The following is an 18,914-nucleotide window of genomic DNA, read 5'->3' on the forward strand; positions in this document are numbered from 1 at the left end:
TAAGCATTGATTTAAAAAAAAAAAGAATAAACAGTGAGTTTTGAACACGGTTTTGAAAGAGGGAGAAGAAACTTAGACTACAGGGGAAGCCAGAGGAGGTTTTGGAAAGACCCATGCAAAGGTCTAGAGATCAAAGTGGACAGGCCATGGCACTCCTAGTCTAAAGAGGATAGGAATATGCAAAAGAATGACTGAGTCAATAGACAAGGAGGAAATACCCAGTTTAGGTACCTGAGAGGGGTTGGTGGTAGCTCTGCTAACTTGGTGGTTGGCGGGTGGCTTGCTTGGTTCTTGGGAGTACTTTCCGGGGAGCCAATACTCTTTAGGGAGATGTTGTCTGAGTCCAAGGCCACTGCTTTGGCTTTGGCCTTTTCCTTTTCCCGATCTGTCTGATTGACAGGAGCTGGAGTGGTCCGCCCACTGGCAACCTTGGAAGGCTCCTTCAGTCTGGTAGGTGTAAGGCCTCCCTGCTTGGTGCTGAGGACACTGGGATCAATGCTGCTGCTAACAGGGCGAGGTCCACCCCGCCCACCTGTCACACTCATAGAACTGGACTTGGCTGGCCGGGGCAGGCTGCGGTACTGGATGTTGGAACGGGCTCCGGGAGCCAGGAATCCAGGCTCTGCACTGTTAGACACATCTAAGCTAGTTTTTCGCCCATTCACTGGCTTGACGGGGATGCCTGAGGACTTCTGGATCTTGCTGAGAGTAGCTGAACCACCAGTCTGCATGACAGTGGCCGTGCCTGTGGTTGGAGGGGGTTTCTTGTAGCCAAAGGAACCGGAGGTGGAGGGGCGAGCAATGCCCGAAGGGGGCTTCTTAGCATCGCTCAGTCGATCCCGGCCAGCATCGGAAGAGGAGCGCTGTAGCCCAGTGTTCTTTACAGCAAGCTTACCCTTGTCTGTAGCTTTGCCTTCAGGTTTGCCTGCAAGAGGGAAGGAAATAAGGTGAGAGTAGCTGACACTGACCAGGACCTTAGAAATCTTTTTCTTTCCCCATATGGAAAAGGAGCAGAAAGAAACCAATGGAAAGGATTTGAAGGGAGTCAAACTAGTTCTGAATATAACATACTCTGCTCCTTATTCATTGTGTGATCTTAACTCAGTCACTTAACCTCTTTGAGTTTGTTTCCACGTTAGTAAAATGCAGATAGTAAAACTCACCCTTCCTAACTCACAGGACTGTCCTGAAGATCAGATGTCTGCATGTTAAAGCATTATGCAAATGTCGGCTATCATGCTATGCGTTAATGACCATTCTGAGGGACAACAGAAGAGCAGGTCTTCATTCTGTCCCTTCCTTTATTCCAGGCTTACCTGCGACCTTGAGGGCACTCTGGGCAGTATGTGTGATGGGGGAAGTGACTGCCACTGGTGGGGTCTTGCCCTTCTTCAGGGAACCAGGATGTCCCAGGCTGATGGGTTTTTTAAGTTCTCCACCCTTGGAAGAATCATCACAGCTCTCAGGCCGCTCTCTCCGCCACTTAGAAGTCCCAGGTTCCATCTTCAGGCTGCCACTGTCGTACTCCAGCTTTTTGGGGGCCTTCTCTTCTGATTCACTAAACCAGTTCAACCCACTTTCTGCCAGAGAGCGCTTCTCTGAGTCTGTGCGCAGCTAAAGAGAAGAAGAGAAAGAGGCCAAGTGAGACATCCACATGGGGATGGGGAAGAGTTGGCTGAGGGGATTTATTTCGTTAGCAGGTGGCCCTGCTCGTCCTAGAGTGTTTAGTTGGCCCAGTGTTCCCACATATAACCCTAGGGTTCTGGAGAGAGGATATCAGATCCACCTCTGGGAATCTTTATCTTTTCCAGTCAGATAAGTTCTTTTCATTCTTTTCTGTTTTTCACCACTGGGGACTGAACCCAGGGTGTTCTACCATTGAGTTATATCCTGATCCCTTAAAAAAAAACATTATTTTTAAAAAATTTGAGACAGGATCTTGCTAAGTTGCTGAGGCTGGCCTTGAACTTGAGATCCTCCTGCCTCAGTTGCAGGTGTGCACCACCATGCCTAGCAAGACGGAGTAGCTCTTACATATATCAGTCCAGACATGCAGGTGCAAAATATAGGCACTATGACAACATCTAATGTCTTAGGGGACTGCTAGGAAGCCTTAGTTTTTGTTTTTTCACCAGCTGTACAAGAACTTGGTCATTGGGAACCAGTTTCACGGAGTGGGTGTGACTGGGTGAATACACACTCAGGCACTGCCCAGCTGGGTTCATCTCGAAGTGGTGGCCCAGGTGTTTGTAAACTCACATACCACTATTGTAGAGTTCCTGCGAGAAGCCGTGGGAGTAGTTGGGAGGGAGTTGAGTGAGGAGCTGGCATTGAACTCTTCTGAGCTGAGGTTGTCGGAGGCATCACTGAGCCCACTGCTGATGGAGCTGCTTTCATCCCAGCTGCAGGATGGGAGAGAGAAAGATCAGCAGCTAAAGCAGAAGCCGAGGCTGGAATAAATGTTTCATATTAGTGGAAGAATGGCTTTGTACCATTTTACAAAGGAAAAGGCTTGGGGATTTGTCCTGACTTTGCCAGTAATTTGAAGTGTGACTTCAACCCCCTTGTAATTTGGTGATATTCTTCTCTACAAGTAAGAGACTTTGTCTTTATCTGGCAAGAAAAGATGTTATATCTCCTTTACAGGAAGTTATATTATAAAGACAAGGTAATTTTGGATCCATTTAATTATATAAACCAATTTCCTCTCCCTGTAAACAGCTTCCATTCTTATAATTACCGTATCTTTGTTCATTTTTTAGATGTGTTCTCCCAGTACCTCCTTACCTCTATCACCTTGCTAAAAATTTCCCTATGTGGTGATAAGGCCCAGGAAAAGATTTCTTTTCTTGTTTTTTTTAAGGACCCTCAGACTATCATTTCTCATTGTGCCCCTGTTTATAGAGTTAACCCTATCCTGGGAACAGGTGCTGCTTCTAAACAGAATGGGTAGCTCTTTTGGTAAATGAGTTAAACTCAAGATGCTATGGCCATCAGAGGTGCCTGACTCCTGCTGAATGGTTTCATTTCTTTGCCAGCTTCCTGGAATATCAAGTTTGCGATATCAAGGAGAGACTGTTGTTCAATATCTGTATCTATAAATATCTGTATTTAAGGACCCTGGCCAAGTACCAAGTGAACTTACCTCAGCCTCTATAGCTTTGTAGCTTGGGGCTGTTCAATTTTTGGGTTTAACAAGTTTCACCAGTCAGAAAGATTATTCCTTTCTTTTTTTGTACTGGCTATTGAACCCACGGATGTTTTACTACTGAGCTACATCCCCAGCCATTTTTATCTTTCGTTTTGAGACAGAGCCTCACTAAGTTGTTGAGGTTAGCCTCAAACTTGTGATGCTCCTGCCCTAGTCTCCCAAGTCACTGGGATTACAGGCTTCCCCACCACACCCAGCAGAAAGTTTATCATTAAGATCTAATCAAATAGCTTCTTCTGTCATGGAAACCACTTTATTTTAGTTCTATCCTATTTTTGCTATTCATACATTTCTTTTTTATTTTTTTCTTTTTCTTTTCTTTTTTTCTTTTTTTTTAGCCCAAATCTGTCTATTTCTAGCCCAAATCTGTCTCCTAGAACCTCCCCTCAAAGACCTTATTTTCCAGGTCTTTCCTAATTTCCCTGGATGCTAAAATGTTCTTCAGCCTTCACTCTAGTTTTAGAATCTAATATTGCACACAGGAGTTCCATGAGCCTGCTACACATGAGTATCTGTTTGTGATTATAGGAATTAGTCTCTAAATACTTGTATCTGTGTTCAGAGCAGGTCTGTTTATCAGCCTTGTGTGTGTGTCAGGACTAAAGAGGATGGAGATGTTTTTGTGTGTGAATTAGCTGGTATTTGGAACGTTTTTTTTTTTTTCCTTTTTGATTTATTTTGAGTTTCAAATCATGGAACAAAAATCAGACATACAAGTCATCTAAGTGCCTGGCCCAGATTTCAGCTGGCCTTCCTCTAATTTATGTGCTGGGAATAGGCAAGTGGGTGGTTTGGACCTAGCTGGCTTAGTTGCTTTGCAGTGATTTATGCAAATATGTTGAGAAGGAGCAAAGAAAGCATGGGGGTTAGGATGCACTAGAGAGCTATCCAAGTTTTATTACTATAAAATATAGCCATTATTAAATGACAGCCACCCCCTCATGACATATATCTCCCTTTTGTCCTGGGCTCAGTGCACCCCCCATTTTGTAGAGAAACGATCCTGTGAAAAGATCAATGCTGATTTTATGACCCTATCAGCTCTTCTGGGTCTAGATAAGATCTCTGGCATGCAAACAAACAAACCATTCACAGCCTGTTCTCTTAGGTCAGAGACAGAGGAAGCCTGTAGCACTGAATCTTTCATCTGAGATTAATTATTGGTAATCAAGGTCTTGGAGCAGAGAAAGCTTTTTATGGAAGGGCTCTTCCAAAAAGAGGACGGCTGCAGTCCTGAAGCCCAGAAGAAACCTTCCCCTGCCCTGCGTGATGGCAAGCCTAATGCTGAAGCCGAGGAGGCAGTGTATCTTCGAGGAGAGAGTTCAGGCTCTTCTTGTCCAAAAGACGATCCTCCCTAGCTTTTCTCCTACAAAGAAAATGTAAGCCGAAAATTATCGGGAGAGATTGGCTAGAGGGCTTAAAAATATCCTACCAAAATTTCTTCCCAGTTTCTGAACAAAAGAAAAATTCTGTTGTCATTATGGATTAAATATCTCCACTGGAAACGCTCTACTGGAGGGAGCATTTTTCCTTCCCCCCCCCAAAAAAAAAAGGGGAAAAAAAAAGTAATATATGTAAAGGAAAGAGGAAAATGCCCTTTCTCTGCCTTCCCATCTTTACTTTCCAAAGATAACCATTGTTGATTTTCTTGTGCCTCCTTCAAAAATATCCTACGCATCTCTCTGTCTTCTGGCTGTTTGATCTCTGGCTATGCTAAGTAGCCAACAGTAAGGGCCATGCTTCATCCACCTGGACAGTCCCCTTCTTGACTTAAACTGGTTTTCCTCTTTACTGCTTTATTGCTTTGTTTTCACGAAGTATCTCTTCCTGGAAAAGGAAGCTTTGGAAGTAAACTTTGTAAGGTCTTACATATTGTAAAATGTCTTTATTCTGTCTTTACATGTGGAATTTTGCCTAGACATAGAATTCCAAGATGAAAATAATTTTCTCTTTAGAATTTAAAGGCTTGGTTCCATTGTCTAGCTTCTACATTGCCAATCTGATCCCTTATCCTTATCCTTAATATGTGACCACTTCTTTCTTTCCTCTAAGCACTTTTAGCTTCTTGGTGTTCTGAAATATTATTAATAACATGCCTTGAGTTGGTGCCCGACTTGACTCTGAATCCAAAAGTGCATGACCTTCAGTAATGGGAAATTTTCTCAAACAAAAAATTTGTTTTTGAACAGTGGGTTGAATCAGGAGCACTCTACCACTGAGCTACATCCCCAGCCCTTTTTATTTTTTATTTAAAGACAGAGTCTTGTTTCCCAGGTTGGTCTCAAACTTGTCATCCTCCTGTGCCTCAGCCTCCTGAGTTGCTGAGATTACAGATGAGTGTGGGACACTCAATTTTTTTTAATGACGTTTTCCTTTTCATTTTCCAGTTCTCTCTTCAAGAATGTCTATCATTCAAAATGACAGATGTTAAGGCTAATACCTGAGTTCCTTACTTTCTCTTGCATCCCAGAACTTTTTTGGTTTTTTACTTTTTTGGCAATGACCTAAATTTTTATCTTCCCTTTCCTCTAAAGTTTTTCATTTCTGTTATAATATATGTTTTTTTTTTAAATTCCAAGACTTCTTTATTTTTTAAATAGCATATCATCCATTCCCCCCATCCCTGCCCCAAGTATGTGACTGAAGTCAGGGACTTGCACATGCTAGGTAAGTACTCTACCACAGAGCTACATCCCCAGTCAACCCCATCCCCTTGAGATAGGGTCTTACAAAAAAAAAAAAAAAAAAAAAAAAAGGCTGGGATGTAGCTCAGTGGTAAACTGTTTTATTAGCATGCATGAAGTCCTAGGTTCAATTCTCAATGCTGTGAACAAAACAAAACAATCTCTTCTCTCAACTCACAGAAACATTCATTCTTTTTTGGAAAAGCAGGTTTATGATCTCTTTGCACAGTTTCTGGTTCCAAGTTGCTTTTTTCTGTTGTATTGGTGAGACTTTTACATTTTAGACCTTCTCCTATGTCTGACGATCCTTGGTTGTTTGCTCATACATATGACAGGGACGCTATATTATTTGAAAGTTCTGTGCACATAGGGTAGGACTTGCTAATTACAGCTCTGGATAGGGAGTTGTGACTGGGTTAGTTCACTTAAGTGTTTTTCTCTTGGGCTGGTCAGATTTCCCAGAGAGGAATCTTGCAAACTCCAGACTGAAGGCTGTAAGACTAGTGTTCTGAGACCTGAGTTGGAGAAGGATCCTGGAGGGTTCACCATTCAATATGCAAAGTTGCATTTATTCACCCTTGGTTTTGTTCAAACTCTATGTCCTCATGTGGGCTAGCCATTAGGAGTCACATTCCAGAGACCAGCTGCTTTACACTCTTCAGAGAACAAGACCAGTCTTCTGTCAATGAAGGGAAAGGACAGTTGTTTCTCTGGGAGCTATTGAAGGAGAGGATCCTAGAGTCTGTTTCTTACACACATTTTCATCCAGTCCTCTTGTTTCCAGTTTTATCTCCACCTCTACTAATCTAGTGTCTCTACTAAAGGTACCTGATGCCACCAATTATCAAGCTTTTTGAAGACCCTATAGGATGCAGGTGGAGTTGCTGCTGACTTCCCCCACTGCTGGCTCAGGGTTCAGTTTTGAGTTTGATAGGCCGGTTCCCACTTGCCATTCTGATTTTCAGCACCCCAAAATTTCAATGCTATTATCTCTTCCTTCTATACTTTGTCCTTGAGGTTTTATGACTTAAGGAAAAAAATCTTTATTGTCACTTTACTTTTGTGGTAGTTGTTAAATATATGAAACTATCATATATTAACTATGTTAATATATCAGCAGCAAAATGCTCTTAAGTGACATTTAAGAAAGTTTGTGGGGCTGGGCATATAGCTCAGTTGGTAGAGTGCCTGCCTCACAAGCACAAGGCCCTGGGTTCAATCCCCAGCACCGCAAAAAAAAAAAAAAAAGAAAAGAAAAAAAAGTTTGCTTTCTTTGGATAAGATATCCTGGTGGGTAGCCTTCAAGTGAACATCAGATGAAAAGTTCCATCATCAAATCAGGTAGAGGCAGAAGGAAACATCTAGGTGATTTTTTTAAAAAGATACAAAATCGAGCTATGCAGCCAGGTATGGTAGTGCACACCCGTAATTCCAGTGAAACAGGAGGCTGAGGCAGGATGATCACAAATTTAAGGTCAGCCTCAGTCATTTAGCAAGGCCCGAAGCAAGTTAGCAAGAACCTGTCTTCCCTTCCCACCCCCCCAAAAAAATCACAACTGTACATATTGAAAGATATGACAACTTAACGTATAAGAACAGAAAGTCTTTAGAAAGGTTTGCACAGTTTGTTAGTTAATGAACCAGAGCACTACAGAGCAAATGCCTAACCATTCAAGTCATCAGGGAGAAAAAAAAGGCAACTTCCAAATGGCACCAAAAAAAGAAAAAAAAAAAGAAGAAAAAGAAGAAGAGGAGGAGGAGGAGGAAGACAGGGATCAGCTTTATGGAGGGACAAGAGAACTGGGTAATAAGAAACTAGGCCTAAACCTAGGATGTGGAAATGGCGGGGATATCAGAGATCTTAATATTCTTTTATAATCAATTCTCTTCATAAATCCAAATAATCAAAAATGGGCAATGATGTATGAGAAACGGGGTAAAAGTTTTCATTCTGGGAGAGTTTATAGAAGAATAATGAAGGTTTATCACTTTTATCTACCCTCAGGATAGAAGAAGAAGTGAGTCTCAATAAGCACAGGAGAGGTTAGGTCAGATATAAACAGGACAATGAAAATGAAGGCCCTGTCAGTATGTGATTCTAGAGTGCTGCAACAGGTTTCAGAGGTAGATCAAAGAATCTTCTCAACAGGATATTTATTTTCCCATTTACCGTTCTCCTCATATCCATACTCAATACACCCTCTAAAATTTACACTTCTCATTTCCTATTTCCACTAAAAGCATCCCTTTTTCCTTCCTGTTGCTCTATGAGGAACTTAGGTATGTCATCAACTTCTTTTCCTTTACCCTCCTCATCAAGAATTTTCACTGTGTTACCACTTGCATCTCAAACCTACACCTTCCCTTTCATTTCCCCTGTCTTTGTTCTGGTTCAGAGCTTTATCCTCTCACTTGAACTGCTGTGAAAGCCTTCTTATTGGTCCTGCTCTTGGTTCTCCTTCCCTCCAACATACACCAAATATTATCAGAAGCCTAGGCAGGCACAATGAGCACATCTACAGTCCCAGCAACTTGGAAGGTTGAGCAGGAGGATTTCAAGTATAAGGCCAGCCTCGGCAACTTAGTGAGACCCTGTCTCAAAATAAAATAAAAATGGTTGGGGATGAAACACAGTGGTAGAACACGCCTGGATTCATCTTCAGTACTTTAAAAAAAAAAAAAAAAGCAAAACCTTCATTAGCTCCTCATTGCAGATACGATAAAAATCAACATTTTATAGATCGTTTATCAAGATACTCATGAATCATCATTAACATAGTATTGTGATTAAGAGCACAGAAGTTGACAACCTGGTAGTTCTAATAACTCTATCCGGGGTTAAATTTTATTTCAGTGGGGCAGACATTCATTGAGCTCCTAATATTTATTTATAAGGCACAGTGCCAGTTGCTATGGTCATTCAGATATGAGTGGTTGTTCAGAATGAGCTTATAACACAAAGGCAGAGAAAGGTGTATAAATGAAATAAATTCTATAACAGAGATACAGACTACATACATAAGGGGATACAGAGGAAGGAGTGATTTAGTTCTCCAGCAAAATTCAGAAATATGATTCTGCCTTGTTAGAATACTGATAAATACAATGCATATCCGCTTTACTCCACTTTCATCCCTCTCTTACTTCTGATGTTCCCTGGGATTCCTGTTAGGTGACCAACTCTCTGGTCTCCTTTTAGAAATACAGGACTGCAGGAGGGGCCAGTTCTGCGTCACATTACTGTGCAATCATCTGTGTGCTGCTGAAGATTCTGGAGCTCCAGCATCACCACAGGGATCTGACATCAATGGCAGGAGTCTTATCTATCTTACATAGGCATTTTACCTTTCCTCGAGGTCCAGATCAAATACCAAGTCTTCCATGAGGCTTTCCATGATCCTTCTTGCACTAAGAAATCTCACTCACTCATGTTTCTAGACGTTTATCTTGAAATAGTTAATGTCCATACCTCTCTTCACTAGACTAATTCCTTGAGGGTTGTGATTGAGTTTCATGCATCTCTACTCCTCATACATCTTGTACATAGTGGGGCACTCACTTGAGGGCTAGAATTCCTGGTTTATATGAAAGGAGGAATGTATAACCTCAGGGAAGGGATTATGACTTTGGAACTGCTATTTATGCATTTCCCAAGAATGACTAGTAATTTGTTTCTAGATAATCCTTGCTTCAGGGGGAATTTATAAACATTCTCTTTTTAGAACTTTCAGTGTTCTGCTGAAATTCCTCATCTATTCAAGAACGGATTTTGCCTTTTCCACAAGGTACTTAAAGACATTTGTAAAAAGTATATTGTAACCCTCATCTGCTAACTTTAACATCTGGGTCATCTATAGGTCTGCTTCTATCGATTGTTTTTTCCCCTCAGTCATATGCTTCTGCTTCTTCCCAAGTTCTATAATGTTTTATCATATGGCAACAAATAGAACTAGAATAGGATGTACCACTCACTCCATCATGCTTGAGAGCTGAGTCACTCTAGCCCATAGCAGAACTAGGTCTAGGTTTTGCTGCAGCCTTGGTTAAAGTCAGTTCTCCATTGGTTTTAATGGTTTTGAGGGAAAAATCAGGATTGTCCTTTCAGCAGGACTTGGGATCTGAGGACAGTGAGACTCCAGAGATCTCTTCTTCTCTCTGACATACAGCTCAGCCACCAGTTTTGTGTCCTGCTGTGGAGTTCTCTTTGCTCTTGATGGGCCACTTCCATGCATTCAGTGAAGGGTCCTTATGGTTTGGAAGGTCTTTCACTCAGATCTTACTGCACCGTGCAGTTGCTACGCACTCCATGAAGGCCCTGGGCAAGCTGGGTGAGGGCGAGTCTTTCTCAGTTCTCCACCTTTAGTCTTCAGCTCACTGCTACAGTGGACTAAAGTATACTAGGGAAAGGCTGCATGGGAAAGATTTAGGGGTGAGTGGGCATGCATTTGCTCTGATTAATGCTCCTTATAGTCAGTCCTGGTAGCCTTCCAAAGTTTATATAATGTTCATCTCTTCTCTATCCTCCATGGTAGTTTGCTTCTTCTTCTGCCATACCCTTAGGATGAAAACAGTTATGCATTCCTTCTGTCCTAGGAACAGCTCACCTCCTTCAGGAATTTACTTCAATAGGGTGTTTTGTATGCATACACGCACACGCACACACACGCGCACACACACACACACACACACACACACACACACACAGTTATAATATTTGTTTTTTATTCCTGTTGTTACAGTAAGAATGACAGTGTACTGTGACACTATACCATCCCTCATCTAGGGCTGTAAGAATGGCAACTGATTACCCTTCTTGTTTTCTTGCCCATTTCCTAGCATTGATACCACAGTTCCTTAGGACACTCTGATGCACCCATTTCTGTAGGATGAAGAAAAGGACTGTGAAGAGGCCAGCTCAACTGAACACTGCCCTGTTTGTATCTGTGTAGACACGTGGCAATGCACGGGGGCAGGGAACACTCCTCCCCTCTGGGAAAAGCACCAACACTAACATAGCTTTTGGCTAGGATTGGCCACCCCTCCTAGATTTCTCTCATACTGTCTACTCCCCATATTTTGGGCCCACTATTCCACGGAAATGGAATGGCCAAGGGAACCTGAAGACAGTCAGAGAGCCAAGGGTGTGGACTAACTCACTGGAAGGGTAGACTAGCTTGTGACTACACAGGAAAAAATCCTCACTGCCTCTCTGTCACAGTATAATTCTCCAAAGTCAGACTTGAACACTGAATTGGTTCTCCTTTCCACAATAAATATGCCTGATGAATCAGTAACCAAGTTTCTCAAATTATTTACTGCTTAATGAATAAGAGTGGTATAGATGGAACCAGCTCTGAGAGAAATATCCACAATATAATAAGCCAGTTATAAAAACTGCTTTGGGGCTGGGAATGTAGCTCAGTGGTAGAGCACTTGCCTAACAGGCATGAAGCCCTGGATCCATCCCCAGCACCCAGCACCAGGGTGAGGGGTGGTAGAAGGGAGCTGTTGTTGTTTTCTTGGAATTATTTTTACTTCTATAGAGTCTGTGGAATTGGAAACCTACCGTTCTGTCTCCAGACCTACCTTGGACTTCTTTCTTTCCTCTCCAGGAAAGAGAAGAGCTAGCCTTACTATCCAAACTGAAACAGGCTCCTAGAAAGTTGGAAGCTATTTGACCACATGCTGTACCCAACTTCAGGAAGCAAATCCCCAAGCCAATCAAGAAAAGAAGACAGAGTTGGAGTTGGAGGGTTTTTCAGTCTTCATCACTGTACCAGCAAGGTATGTACAAATATACAAACATCGGATGGAGCAGATAGGTAAAAGATCGCCAATCACCGCAAGTCTTGATATTTTCTCATTTGCTGGAGTCGATGGATGGTGGCCTGGGGTAGGCAGTTAAATAGGCAATAATGACAAAGTGTGAATCAGAGGCTGAGAGCATCTGAGAGCCCAGATGTATAGGAGGCTAGCAAATCTGAAAAGTCTGGCTCTAGGTTGCTTCAAGAGTCAGAATGTCTGAGGATCAAAGTAAAAGAAACATTTTCATAATGGGTGTGTTGTAGATAAGGCTGTCATTTGAGTGGTTCTGCAGCTAGGGGTATCTCAAGACATCTGCCCTGGAATTCACTATTCTTGGTACTTTAAGGGGACAAGGCAAACTGTCCATAAAGCTAGATGTGGGGATGGCCAAGTTTAATGATGTGCATAGAGTAGAACTCAATCTGTCCCCTTGGGGAGGCTAACCTTACTGGCTAGAGGTGGACTAGGCTGACTTCAGTGCATATACTTCTTCAGGCCAGAATACATTGCAGGGGTGGGGTACTAGGGATATAACCCAGGGTTGCTTTAACACTGAGTCACATCCTCAGCATTCTTTGATTTTTTTTTTTTTTTTTAAATTTTGAGACAGGGTCTCACTAAGTTGCTTAGGAGCTCACTAAATTGCTGAGGCTGGCTTAGAACCTATGATCCTCCTGCCTCAGTCTCCTGGATCGCTGGGATTGCAGGCAAGTGCCACTGCACCTGACATACATTCTGATACTTGCTCTGCTCTTGAAAATTTCCATAACCTGGGGGAATAGAAATGGGAAAGAGAGTAGAATGAATTGGATATAACTTTCCTATGTTCATATATGAATATGGGACCAGTGTAACTACACATCGTATACAATCACAAAAATGGGGAGTTATACTCTATGTATGTATAATATGTCATAATACATTCTACTGTCATGTATAACTAAAAGGAACAAATAAAAAATTTTTTTTAAATTTCCATAACCTTCTTGGAACTACAGCAGGTTAAAGTTAAAATACAGCCTTCCTTATTCACTACTTCAAGAATACTCTTGGGCTGAGATCATGGCTCAGTGGTAGAGCGCTTGCCTTGTACGTGTGAGGCACTGAGTTTGATCCTCAACACCACATAAAATGAAAAAATAAAATAAAGGTATTGAGTTCATCTACAACTTAAAAAACTTAAAAAAAAAGAATACTCTTGCCATGTTTGATGGATGGAATAGATTAAACCATATACAACTGGTCAAAATGTTCAAAATCAAATATGTTGTTTATTTTCATGTCTTTTTTATGCCTCAGCATTTATTTGCTGCAAAAGCATAGTGATGGATTCTTTCTTTCTTTTTTTTTTGGTACTAGAGACTGAACCCAGGGGCAATTAACCACTGAACCACATCCCCAGCACCCACACCTTTTAATTTTTTATTTTGAGACAGGGTCTCACTGAGTGGCTTAGGACCTCACTAAGTTGCTGAGGCTGGCCTTGAACTTGTGGTCCTTCTGCCTCAGCCTCCTGGGCTGCTGGGATTACAGGCGTGTGCCACTATGCCCAGCTATAGTGATGGATTCCTAACTCAATAGAAAGAGACTGAGTTCTAAAATCTGAGACAAATGACAGAAATGACAACCTAAGCCTAGTTTGGTGCATATGAACAAGGAAAAATATCTGGGACTCTCCTCAGTCCAAGGTCAAAGATACTCCACTCCTCATGTATCCTCTATATGGTCTTCAGGCCCACTCTTAGAGGTGAGCCACTTGGTTGCAATGCAGTATGCCTGTGTCCCTTAGGGTCACTCAGTCATGGAGATGTGTGTTCCCAGTGAAAAAACTAGTGATGTTCCTTCTCTGGTTCCTGAAGCAAGTAGACTCCCTTGTGGGTTTTTTTTTGTTTGTTAAGTTTTTTTTGTTTTGGTTATTTATGGAATTGAACTCAGGGGTGCTTAACCACTGAGCTACATCCCCAGCCCTTCTTATTTTTTATTTTGAGACAGGGTCTTGCTAAGTTGCTGAGGCTGGCCTCAAACTTGCAATCCTCCTGCCTCAGCCTCCTGAGCCACTGCTATTACAGGTGTATGCCACCATGCCTGGCTCCTTGTTCTCCTTTTAAAATAAGGTGATGACCTGGATATGTGTTAACACTGTGGCCACAAGTCATATTTGGCTACTGAGTACTCGAAATATGACTAGTCCCAATTGAGATTGCAGCAAGATTTCACAGACTTAGTAGGAAAAGGAGAATGTAAAATCTTATTAATTCTTTCCATATTCACTAAATATTAAAAATAATATTTTAGATAAATTGGGCTAAATGAGACAATGTTAAAATTAATTTACTTGTCTTACTTTTTTAAAGGTTTCTACTAGAAAATTGAAAATTACATATGAGGCTTGCATTGCATTTCTATGGGACAGCACTGACCTAAACAGGAAACTTTTGGTCAATACAATGTCAGCTTTGAAGAGTTCAAGTTCATTGGCTGCTACAATAGTTACACTTGATCCATGACCTGAAAAGGTTACGGTCTGGAGTTGAACTCATCTGATCCTCTTATGGCACCAAATGTGACAGAATTGTTACATGCATTCATTGAATTATTAGCCACAGTTTTCAGAAAGCATTCGGGAGTTTAAAAATGATAAGTGATTTTAAAAAGATAATGGAAGAATGAGAGTGAAATTGCACAATTTTGTGATGCTCAGTTTTGAAAATGCATCAAGACCCTCCAGAGAAACTGCCAAAGTTCTTAAAGTCAGTAACCTCACTTGCTGCCCACCCCCATGTGGCCTCAGAGAACTCCCAGAGCACAGGGGAGTAGAGTGTCTGCTTCATTACATGTCTGTGGTTTGGCAGCAGCATAGTTAGCAGCTTGATCTGGCCAACAGAGCCAGGCGAGGGGAGGAAGGGATGAAATGCACAGTGAGAGGTTTAGAGGAAGAGAGGGTGGACCAGAGAAGACGCCAACATAAATTTTTTTGAGCTAAGAGTTTGCCAAGTCTTAAGCAAGGGTGAAGATCACCAAGAAGAAGGGACTCTAAAGAACAAGGTAACCAGAGTCTGCTATGAAATCAGAGCTTATGTATAATTAGAAAAATTTATTTGGCCCTCGGTATATTGTCAGTAAGCCCATACTACTGCAGTCCTTCAAGAAAACAAGTGTTTTCAAGGAACTTCTTAAAGATACTTCCTAAGCTCCAATTTGAGTCATAGAACTATCTGATCAATTTGTTCAAAACTCAAATACAGAGGTTAACTTCATGAACAGACAATGGGTCAAACATCCTCGAATTCAGATTCAAATCCTGCAGACTAATTACATGGTAATACTGGCACTACTGAAAAATCAGTTAACAGTAATCACAATTTGGGGTCCTACCACTGTAGGTACCTGTCACAACATCTAGGGATGAATTTTCACTCAGACCCAAAAGGGCAGATAACAATGATTAACTCCACAAATTCTGGAAATATCCTGAGGTTCAAACCCAGCTGAAGAGAAATGTGCCCCAACATCCACGGTCACTCTGTTCAGTTCTGGACTCAGGAGATTTCCACTGTTGCCTTTTTCTTTGAAGTCACTCAGCTATAATTTCTGCAGTGACTACCAAAGTTCCCTGTAGCATTTAGAAAGGAGGCAGTGTAAGTAAACACCATGAACCTAAAAAGCCACCCTGTGTCCATGTAGAGCACTTCTACTGTCATTTCAGATGATGCTACATGTAACAAAAAAGTGAGGAAACTTCCGTCTGCTTGGTCCCAGCTTTAGTTCAACTCTTCCTTACCAAAGTCCTAACCACCTCAGCGTGCCCATTTGACTCACTCTTCTTTCCTATAAGGCCCAATAATTTTTAGTGGTGCCAGCAGGACCACAGGCCCAGTCTTAGGTAGAATTCTATCCCATCAAAATAAAGTCATAAGTTTCTTTACCTGTTCTGGACAGATGCCATCTTACCAGTGGCAGCACGTTTGTAGAAAATCAGCCTACTAGCATAGGGTACATGACAGGTCTGGATGCCTTTCAAGTTATATAGAAAATCCTGTGCATGTTCCAGTTTATGGTATCTGATGCTACTTTCAGATTCTGAAATGTCTATGACCCTGAACGTTTTCTTCCATATTATCATCTTGCCCTGTTAGCACCCTACCTCCAGGACTGCCTTATTGACTCCAGCACTGGGAATAGAAATCAGGGCCTGGTGTCTGCTAAGCATACACCCTACCACTGAGCTACAGTCCAGCCCAAACTTAGATCACTCTTATGGACTAAATTATGTGGCCCCCAAATTGATAGGCTGGAGCCCTAAATCCCAATGACTCTCCAGCATTTGGAGGTAAGTCCTTTAGGGGAGTAGTTACCATTAAGTGAGGTCATAAGGGTAGGGCTCTGATCTGATAGGAACGGTGTCCTTAGAAGAAGAGGAAGAGATGCCAGTGAGCTCTCTCGGTGCAAGCCAGAGAAAGGGCCATGTAAAGACACAGTGCGAAGTCAGCTTTCCTACAAGGGAGAAAGAAAGGCCTCACCAGAAACCAACCCTGATGGCACCTTGATCTTGGACTTCTAGTTTCCTGAACTGTTTAACAAAATAAATTTTTGTTGTTCAAGTCACCTGGCCTGTAGTATTTTGTTATGGAATCCAAGCAGACTCTCATAAACATTAAGTGATGAAAATTAGCCTATTTATTTGCACACTAATACCCCCACTGGGTCACACTGAACATTGACCACCTTCCCAATTCAGACTAGTTTCCATTCAGAGATTTGTTAACACCAGGTTTTTGATCCTGATACCACAGGTGAAATAACATGCCCAATTCCATCAACTAGACACAGTAGAAGCTATGGATTAAGAAGGCCAAGGAGTCGAGCAAAGTGGAAGGAATTATCATTGCTGCTTTGACTTGGCAGCAAAATAATCCCAGAGAAATTCCATCTTTTTATGATGAAATCAGGTTCTATGTGTGCTCCCCTAATGACATGATCCACAATTATTCAGCCCTGCAAACAGCTTGGATAGCACTTTCTGGAACGAGATGGATGTAATTGGATTAGAGGTATCAATATATTTTATTGGGATCTTAATGTGGGAAAGGGTAATTGCAGGGTAGTTGGGGAGAGACAGAGAAGTGAGAATCTAGGGGGAAGACATGAGAGGCTGTTTCCGAGATGTGGGCTAAAGCTTTGCCATGTCAGCTGGCAGAGAAAAGAATAAAGAGCAGAAAGTTGAGCTGTTTAACAGGAGACTCCTTAATTAGGACCAACTGTGGGTGCGGAATGCTGACTCTGCTGGCCACAATTTGTTTGAGTTTTCTCTCGTTTCAGAGATTTCCCTGTTTGCCTGCCCCAGACCTTTCCCCTCCTCTACTTCTTTCACAGGGGCAGGAGTGAAAAATCAAGGCACCTTCTTCTCTTGTTTAGATGTTCCTAAGCCAGGAAATTGGAATTCTTCGAAGACTATAAGATAACTGAGAAGCTCTCTCAAGAAATGGGAAAAATTCTCAGGGATGCCATCAAATTCACCCTCAAGGGATAAAAAGCAACCCTTTGGTGCAGACTCTGGATTATTGAAACTGTGCTTCTATCTCTACTATTCTTTTTTCTTGCTTTTTTGGTACTGAGAATTGAACCCAGAGTTACATTCTTTCAGTCCTTTAAAAATTTTTTTTTTTTTTTTAATTTTTGAGACAGGATCTTACTAAGTTGCTTAGGGTCTTGCTTAGTTGTTGAGGTTGGCCTTGAACTTGTGATCCTCCTGGCTCAGCCTCCTGAGTCCCTGGGATTTCAGGCATGTGCTACCATGTCCAATTTCCATATTCTTTATCACTAGAGTTGAATTAGTATACTTGTCTTAGCCTCAGTTTCCCAAGTGTAAAAAGGTAACTCAATGATTACTAATCAAAATGTTTAAAAGGCTGAACATCAGGGAAAATTATTTTGATTCTTGGTCAAAAAAGCATCTTGAAAACTTTTCAGTTCTCTTTGGAACCAACATATCCTTCTTTTTTTTTTTTTTTTTTGTGCTTACAAACCACTGAACCACATCCCCAGCCTTTTCCTTTTTATTTAGAGACAGGGTCTTGCTAAGTTGCTAAGGGCCTCACTAAATTGCTGAGTCTGGCTTTGAACTTTAGATCCTCTTGCCTCAGCCTCCTGAGTTGCTGGGATTACAGGCCTGCACCACCACACCTGGCTTCCTTCTCTTTCTAAAACAATATAGATGCCCCATTTTATAGATTTTTGGAAAGGGATGAAAATAGTACTTGATCTAAAACTTCATGAGCTACTTCTTGCTCCTCCACCGTATCTCACCCACATTCTTCCTGGGATGCTTCCTTAGCACTCTACTGCACAATTCCAACCCTCCGGCTAATGGAAAGAAAATGATACCACAGTGTTTGCATTTCTGTCTCTCTTCCAAACCAATGAGGAAATAAGAGGTAATTGATAATGCTCTGAAAAGAAGGAAAGGTCCAGGTTAAGGGCTTAGAGCAGAGGTTGTAATTTTTTAATATGTAGGACCAGATGGTAAATATTTCAGGTTTTGCAGGCCATAGGGTCTCTGTCACAATTACTCAACTTTATGCAGCATGAAAATAGCCATAGCTAATATGTAAACAAGTGAATGCAGCTATGTTCCAATAGAACTTTATTTATAGACACTGAAATTTGAATTTCATACAATTTTCATATGTCACAAAACATTATTCTTTCAATTAAAAAAAAAAAAAGCTTGTGGGCCATATAAAAAACAGGCAGTGGACTAGAGTTGGCCCAGCAGGCCTAAGTTGGTCAGACCCAATAAAAGACCTCTAAAAATGAAGAGAAATAACAATTCCTCAACCGACAAGTCCTGGCTGAAACAGTAACTCTGGACTAAAGGTGACCTCTTGGATTTCTACTTTTATACCTCTTTTAGTGCCTTTCTGAGCTAACCTGCTCAGTTTACAAGTCAAAACAAGATTTTTCTGCCAGCAGTATGACTGGCTCAGTTTTGACTCAGGAAGGGAAAAGGGGGGGCGGGCAGGGAAAGAAAAGACAAGACGGAAAGAAAGAAACAGCATTGCTTGCACCTCACTGGCAACCCTTGGTCCTGGAAGCAGATAATGCCTTAAAGAAGGATGAGATTCAAATGCATTTATAGCTTTTAGAATGATTTATGTAGGGCTGACAGAAGTAAAAGTCCTTTTTAGTTAGAAACACAAATCCTGCTTCATAGA

The 18,914-nt window shown here is 41.6% G+C and overlaps 1 protein-coding gene across 10 annotated transcripts in view; it reads right to left on the bottom strand.

The window, feature by feature from the left end:
* Nucleotides 1-18,914, bottom strand: part of Nav1 (neuron navigator 1) — a 255,598-nt gene that overhangs the window by 36,171 nt on the left and 200,513 nt on the right. For all 10 annotated transcript variants that reach the window (XM_047520678.1, XM_047520679.1, XM_047520673.1 and 7 more), the window contains 3 exons: nt 2,264-2,402; nt 1,317-1,614; nt 232-925 (listed from right to left, as the gene is read on the bottom strand). In XM_047520678.1, the coding sequence (XP_047376634.1) occupies nt 232-925; nt 1,317-1,614; nt 2,264-2,402 (1,131 nt within the window). The remainder of the gene's footprint in view (nt 1-231; nt 926-1,316; nt 1,615-2,263; nt 2,403-18,914) is intronic.

The sequence above is a fragment of the Sciurus carolinensis genome, chromosome 12, assembly GCF_902686445.1.
Source record: "Sciurus carolinensis chromosome 12, mSciCar1.2, whole genome shotgun sequence".
NCBI classification, from domain to species: domain Eukaryota; kingdom Metazoa; phylum Chordata; class Mammalia; order Rodentia; family Sciuridae; genus Sciurus; species Sciurus carolinensis.